Genomic DNA, 8,067 nt, shown 5'->3' with positions numbered 1-8,067 from the left:
TCTTTCCCTTTCTCGTTCCCGTTCTCGCCTTTCTCGTTCCCTTTCACGCTCCCTCTCTCTTTCTCTCCGTTCTTTCTCAATTTCCTGTCTTTCTTTTTCCTTTTTGCCTTTCTCTTCTTCCAGTTTCTAGAAACCAATAAAAGTACTTTTAGAGTTAACTCTATAGCTCCAGTATTCAGACTTTTCCCGGCGCAAAGCCCAATATTGGGAACGACAAAAAAAAAAAAAAGAAAAGAAAAAGAAAACAAACCCAAACCACTGGTACTTTAATATTAAATACTTGTGGTTTTACTTAACAAATAAAACTGAAGCAATCACAAGCCTAGATAGATTTCGTGCAAAACCATACACTCTAAACAGACCAGGAATCTCCAATCTTGGATGCTGGGAGATTGTGTCAAGTGTGGCTGACCACTCAATGATTATGTAGTAACTAAAATGACCATGAGGAATGTGATGGTTCATAATAATTTCTAGAAATACAATCACTTGGCTACAGTGTAATTCTTCCCATCATGAATTTCTTTAAATCAGTGGGACTACTGCTGCTACTATAACCCCAGACTTCCCATTACCTAAAGATTATTTAAAGGGGAGGTGGGGGAAGAGAGTCAGGTCACTGGAATGCAACTAAATAATCTTCTGCCCTCTGGTTTGCCCACCCTCCAAAAGACAAGCTGAATTCAGCCAATATCTGCCCTATCACCTATGGAAACATTTACTCCCACCATTACAAGATGGACAGCCCACCAAATACAAAAAGTTTGAAAATCACTCGCTTCAAGCAAAAAATGTGCATAATCATAATATTTTTATTTAATTAATTTTTGGCTTAATGTTAAAAGCAACATATTTATGCCCATTATGCCTATAAGACAATGAAAATACATTAACAGTGATAAATCCATCCTTGGAAGGAACGATTGCGTATTAACTTACAGATGCTGTGCTAGGACATGGATCGCCAACACTGGATTAACCTTGCCTACAAGCTATGCTTCTGGGAGGAAGAGCAAGTACATGGTTCACAAATAAACCAAATAACATTCAGACCAAGTTTGTACCCTGACAAGATTACCAGTGCACCACACGGTTTCTACACAAACTCAGAAAAAAAAATACCCCAAACAGGAAAAACGAAACAAAAACAAAACATTTTCCTTTGGTTCCATGTTTAGTGTCACCGAAATGAAATTTAAATAACAATAAAATGTGCAATTTTTTCTTTTCTCAGTCATGTAAAGCATTTAAAACAACTTTAAAAAGCAATCTTACCTGTTATACTCTCTTTCTCTTGCTCATGGATCAGAGAACTGATAGAAGATTACAAAAGAAAAGCTAATGCATGAGAAATCAATATATTCAGCTGTGGTGCCAGTCTTATATCAAAATGGAACGCAGGCCAAGCCAATACTGAATACATTGAAATTACAAAGGGAAGAGAAAAGAAATGGCAAAAAGAGGACAGAAACTGAAAACTATTTAAAGGGGTAAATTCTAATTTTTGAAACAGTACTATAATGGAATAAAAAAATGTGTATTGTAAAATGAGGCTAGACTACATAAAACTTACCTCAGTGTCATACACTTATAAAGAAATTTGTTTATTTCTGAGATAATAAATACTTACAGATTATTTTAGCTGTTCCAATAATAATTTCTTTTGTAGAGTCCCTCAATTGTTTTATGCTTGCCTATTCACTACACTACTTATTTCTTAAATGTATAGTTCCACTTATGTAAATGATTTGTTTCAGAACTCATTTCAAAAGTTTTGTTCTAAGTAAATGAAAAAGTGAGTGAATCTTGTCCATACTAAATGCAATTCTAAAAGATTATATCAGATTATAAATGCAGTAAATAGATACACACACGGATATATTTTTTAAGACAAAGACTGGAGAAAGAGGAAATGAGGTGGTCTAAAAAGACATAAGAAAGTAGTGAAATAATGAAGAGGAAAAGACAGAAAAAAAAAAATCATAAATCTTACCTTATTCTCTCTTCAGACTCGTCCGTGCTGTAAATGGACGCCCCCTGCCACGCTGATACCCTGACAGTCTGTGGTTATTTAATAAACTCATACCAAAACATGCAAAGGTTCACTGAGCTCAATTTTTGTTACCGAAGTTTCAAATATCCCCTTTAACCATACCACCCAATAAAAAAAACTGTTTTTCTTTTTCACTTTTTTATTTTGAAAACACATTTTGGAAATTCAAAACATTCTCCCCACAGTGAAATACGTGTAAGGCAGTCAAAGGCCTGACAGCTTCTCAAACTCTGAAGCAATTTACCTTTTGCATTAATTTTTTAAAACATGATTTCCTTATACTTTACCAATGACATGACAGGATTTAACAAATACAAAAAGGGGGTAAACCACACACACACTGTATACCATTTTCAAGCTTGCTCAGAAAATTTTGAGTACTGAACCTAACCAAAAGCATTCCTCTAAAATGACTTCCCATGGACTAACTTTTTAACTCTCAAAATTAATCTGGGAGAACTACAGTTGTGCTTTTAGACATACTTAATTCCTGAAAAGGCCCTGTGTATGTGAGCTAGGGCTCGGCATCATGATAATAATGTGTTCAGCAGCAACGATTAGATGGCATTAATTGTCAATGTGGGATTTCAAAAGCTAAAAGAAAAAGTAAGATTAAATAAAAGAAAAAAAGAACACTTAACATCTCACTGAGTTAAAGGTCACTCAATCTTAGGAAAGAACCAGTAACATCTTATTATCTCTAACATCAAAATACATTTCACGCAGTGTTTGCATTTCACCGTCCATAAGCATCACCTTCAATACCAGGGAACATTCACAGATGCACTGTCATTGAGAGAAGCTTTCAATAGGCAAAACTCGTGAGTGGGATTTACTATGAACAAATACCCATTTCCAAGCCAGTTACCCCTTTGCATATTTTTCTGAGGGGGCATCCATAAATATAATAAAAAACAGAAGCTCATACTTACATCCTATTCCTTGTTACTTTCCAAGCTGAGAGTTTCATCTTGCATTAGTCACCATATGATCTCTATCATAATGGTGGGGGTCAATGAATAGATTAGCTTTACGGGAATTTACAGTTCTTCCATGCATCTAAAATTTGGTAAGTCTGGTAACCACTGACCTACTTTTTAAAATCTCCCCCTCTCAAATCTATACAAATATAATCTTAAATTTTAATCTCAGCTCTAAAGAAAAGGTTTTCCTAGGATTAAGTTAAATAACTGCCCCCAGAAATACACTACAGTGTATGTTATTCTGCTGCCCCCTTGAATCTAGTTTAAATCTGACCTTGATGTTTATGTTGAAATCTAAAATTAAAACTACCTTTTATTCATATTAAAGTGAGATGACTGCAGAGTAGTCAGTAACTGAAAAAGCTACGTACAATACGCCAAGGACTACTCTAATATGGTAATGGTCTTCTGTTTCTTTGTTTCTATCTAAATATCAATTAAACCTACATAAAAAGCATTTAAAATTATATTCTACTGTAAGGTTGATTTTTCTTTTTTTGTCTGTTTGCTTTGGATTCTGTAAAAAGTCTAGATTGGTATCAAGTGAAAAAACAAGAATACTACCTTGTGTGTGTCTCTGAATTTGCTGATCTCTCGGGATATCAGGTCTCTTTTGTCTTCTTCCATTTCTATAGCATTTATATCCTCCTAAAAGACAAGGGGGACAGGTGGGAATGCATAACGATCAATCTACACTGATACAAACAGATAGAAATTAAAGGTTAGCTGTTCTGTACAGGTTTTTTTTTTTTTACTGTACAGGTTTTACAAAAGACAGGAGTAAATAAAAAACTTATATAGTAACAAATCCAACAATCTAAGTTAAATAGTAAAGAGTTAGAGAGACAAGAATCACAAATCTGACAATTAGCAGTAAACATAAGTTATTGCCAAAGTCTATAACGTAAACTAACCTTAGTGATGAGTGGATAAGGGATCAGTGGGGCCACTGGAAATCTGCGAAAAATCTGCGGAAAAATCCACAAAGATTAAAACAAACAAATAAGCGTTCATATTACTCTGAAAAACAATTTTCTATATGTTTATACTGTAAGCAAGATTTCTGTAACATTTTCTTGATTTCAAATTACTTGATAATAAAAAAGATTTCACTCACTCTATAACCCCTCCCATGACCCACCACTTCCTCTCCCTCCAACACCCCCAACCAGTGGAATAAGGAGGGTCTCGCACTAGCAGTGCTTCTTCCTTGATCCCTTCCAAGACAGAGGAAACAATCATAACAACAAAATACCCATAATTCCTGCCATAGAGCAGAATTTCTTTGATTCTCTCCTCCCAACCCTTATCAAACAAATATGTCAAATTATTTTCTCCTTTGCCATTAATGGGGGAAGAGGAAGAACAAACCCTACAGGTCTTAATTACCCTATACCTGACTGACTCTTACCAATTACCATTCCCAGTGATTGGCAGTTCACTAGACAGAACAGTTCTTATGGCTCCACGAGGAAGAACAAGCCAAGTAATAAAAATGTATCTGGGGCTTCCCTGGTGGCGCAGTGGTTGGGAATCCGCCTGCCAATGCAGGGGACACAGGTTCGAGCCCTGGTCTGGGAAAATCCCACATGCCACGGAGCAACTAAGCCCGTGCGCCACAACTACTGAGCCTGCGCTCTAGAGTCCACGAGCCACAAGTACTGAAGCCCGTGCACCTAGAGCCCGAGCTGCACAACGAAGAGTAGCCCCCACTTGACGCAACTAGAGAAAGCCGCACGCAACAACGAAGACCCAATGCGGCCAAAAATAAGTAATAAATAAATTTATAAAAAAAAAGAAAATGTATCTGATGTATCTGGCCACGAAGAAAACTGAAGATGGACTAATAAGCAATAATATCCAAAATAGTATGAACTATAACTACCCCTTGATATTAAATCACAATATATGTTTCATAGTACTTCTTTTCCAGGGCATATACAATCCATTCATATAATACACTTCCAATATTTTTAAAGAACACTCCCTATAATTTCTCTACACATATCCAAATTAAATGAATATAAGAAAACCAAACATTTTCTCTCAACCTGGACTCCCTATTGTTCAATTAGCTTGGGATGACAAAAGTAGGTGATGATATAATACACTGGGGAGGAGTGTTTCATCTCATGATGTTCTTTCATAGTACTCCAGTTATAAGGCCAATAGCACTACCGTCCATGGAAGGAAATGAGATGTGGCTTATAAGGAAAGGTGGCTAAAAATTTGAAAATGGGTCAAAATCCTCACTGAATGAGACCTGGTATCCCGCTTGGAGCAGAGACAGAAGAAAAATAATAAGGGAGTAAGGCAAAACAAGGCCAACCCCTTTGTGACAAAAGGGGGAAAAAAATCTTACTTTGTCCCTTAATATCAGTTCCTATTCATCACTCAAGTCTGTGTTTTTTTTTTCCCCCTTACTTAATGAATCCACAAATATGCACAAGCTTCCATGTCACTGCATTTCAAACATGCGAAACAGGAACGTTGTGGTAAAAAAAAATTAGGAAGTTAGTTGGTAAAACATGGTCAAATTAGCCTTAACAGTATATTGTTATAAACGCTAGTCACTCTACTTTCCCCTCAGAAGTTGGAAATAATGAAAGCACAAGACTGACAGTACAAAATGTAAACTGTACGAATGACTCTGTTGTCAGAAATCAGTAACACATACGTCCTCCTTCTTTTCCTTCTTCTTCTTCCTGGGGTGAGAGTCAGATTCTTGCGAGGGGGCATTGAGCTCGCTGGAGTATTCCCGTATTAAAACTTCAATGGCCCCTTTGATCATCTGATCTCTTCTCTTTGTTTCTTCATCTAAGGCTTCTTCGTCATCATTAGTGACAGTTTCTGGCCTGGCATTCTTAAAAAAAACAAGGCAGATTCAGGAGAGGGAAGGGGGAAATCAAACAAGAAAATCAAAATCATTCTAAAACAAGTTAGTACACAAAACAAACATGTTTTCTCCCAAACATCTCTGCAGTCCTATTAAATGCAGATTTCGATTTATTCCTAACTTCACAAAACTAAACTTCATTTGTTTTACTGTTTTTTCCTTCGATACACTGTACTTTACGATTTTCTTTTCCTTTCTACCCTTGATAGTTAACATTCTGACCCCTAACCAGCTACAGAAAGACTGAAATCACAGGGCTAGCGTACTACACATCTGCAAAGCTTTCACAATTTTTCAGACTGTCTTGCTCAATACCTGCACAAACTAATTATGTTTACTGAATAACTCATTCAAAGTTGAAAACTTCATTACATGAAAAAAGCAAAATACAATTTTATGTACACTATGGTAGCCACCATTTAAAATAAACAAAAACAGCGACTTCCCTGGTGGTCCAGTGGTTAAGACTCTGCACTTCCACTGTAGGGAGTGCGGGTTTGATCCCTGATCGGGGAATTAAGATCCCATATGCCGTGCGGCACAGCCAAAACAAAACAAAAATAAATATAATAAAGTGTTCAAAAAAAATTTAAAAAGTAAAATAAACAAAAACATATGTAGGTTAAACAAATAAAAAACACTTGATGGCTATATACAACAAAATGCAAGCATCAGGAAGGTCAGGGGCTGAAATGATGGCTTCTTTTTCCCCTCTGCTTTCTACAATGTGGGAATACCACTTATAAAGCTCATATATTTATACACTAAAAAGGAACTGATTCTAAATACTGCACATCCTTCTCACCATGACTTGCAAGTGTTAACATTATAAAAATACAAATTCATGTTGTAATACTTCTCACAAATAAGTAACTATTTGTAGGACTTTATTAGCATTATTATTATTATTATTATATTTTTGGCCAAGCCATGCAGCTTGTGGGATCTTAGTTTCCTGACCAGGGACTGAACCTGGGCCCTTGGCAGTGAAAGGCCAGTCTTAACCACTGGACCACCAGGGAATTCCCAGGACTTTATTATTTTCTAAAAGAAGTTGACTGTTACTTGTGTTGATGTGAAAAAAAAAAATTTACTGGTTTCCAATGTCCTACTATCCTTGTTTCTGTTTTATTTTAAGGCTCCTAGTTAAGGAATTAATCCAGTTCAAATGACAAAATATAGAGCATGACCTCTAGATAATTTCATTACCCTCAACTCTTCTCTTCTTAAAACCTGGAAAGGTAGGAAAGTAAGACAAAGAAGCAACAAGATAAACATAAAGATGTATGTGTACAAAAATTTTTGTAACTTAAAACTACATACATACTTGGGTGAACATATATTGTGCAAATTTTCAGATATAAACAAGAATCCTGCTCTTCTGGACAAATGCTGGCTCTTGGTCACAATGCATGCAACTCTATTCAAGGTGAGTTTCATACTTTGTACCTCCTTCATATAACCTAGCCGTGATTTCATAACAACTGGCATTCTGAAAGCTATCTCCAATGGATACTTATTCAACAAGCATTTATTTCTTAAATTTGCTCAACAAACTCTTAAGAGCCTACCCTATGCAAGATACTATGTGAGATGGTACAAAATTAAAAATTAAAAAAATAACTTGCCCTTAAGCATTTAACAATACAGGGTAAGAGAAGGTTATGATAGAGATAACTTTCACGTTAAGTCATTAAATGTGATATTATAAAACTACCACTCTTTACTTTCTCAAACCTGCCTCTTCATCTAATATTCTTGTAACCAACTTTCTACTTGGCATCTGGGATAAAGAAGAGATGCTTTAACCAAGGACTGTAATTAAATTGTTTACGTTATTTACCAAGAATACTGTAAACTAAAATTGTGGTGATGTGTTCCTTTCTTATTCTAAATCAATAACATATCACAATAAGGTCTTTATGCAGCTTTCACTAAAATCCCTTCAGTGATACTCTGCTTCTCCAAAGGTTTTAAATGAAAGAATTAAACCACCAGTAACTTGTCACTGAAACCGTAGGTCCTGAGATACATATGGCTATTTCAACCCAAATACTCAGCTGTTGAGACCTAAATTCTTTATGATGAAAATATACCTCATGAGGGAACATCCAGTCTGTCTTTAGCATTTTCCC

The 8,067-nt window shown here is 35.8% G+C and overlaps 1 protein-coding gene across 2 annotated transcripts in view; it reads right to left on the bottom strand.

Annotated features, from left to right (window-relative positions):
- Positions 1 to 8,067, bottom strand: part of RBM25 (RNA binding motif protein 25) — a 51,729-nt gene that overhangs the window by 17,861 nt on the left and 25,801 nt on the right. For both annotated transcript variants that reach the window (XM_007459699.1, XM_007459698.1), the window contains exons 7-10: positions 5,714 to 5,899; positions 3,951 to 4,004; positions 3,601 to 3,684; positions 1 to 126 (exon numbers count right to left, since the gene is read on the bottom strand). The exon at positions 1 to 126 is cut by the window's left edge and continues 179 nt beyond it. In XM_007459699.1, the coding sequence (XP_007459761.1) occupies positions 1 to 126; positions 3,601 to 3,684; positions 3,951 to 4,004; positions 5,714 to 5,899 (450 nt within the window). The remainder of the gene's footprint in view (positions 127 to 3,600; positions 3,685 to 3,950; positions 4,005 to 5,713; positions 5,900 to 8,067) is intronic.

This window comes from Lipotes vexillifer, unplaced genomic scaffold, assembly GCF_000442215.2.
Source record: "Lipotes vexillifer unplaced genomic scaffold, Lipotes_vexillifer_v1.1 scaffold39, whole genome shotgun sequence".
Classification (NCBI taxonomy): domain Eukaryota; kingdom Metazoa; phylum Chordata; class Mammalia; order Artiodactyla; family Lipotidae; genus Lipotes; species Lipotes vexillifer.
This window is presented reverse-complemented; position numbering and strand designations above follow the sequence as displayed.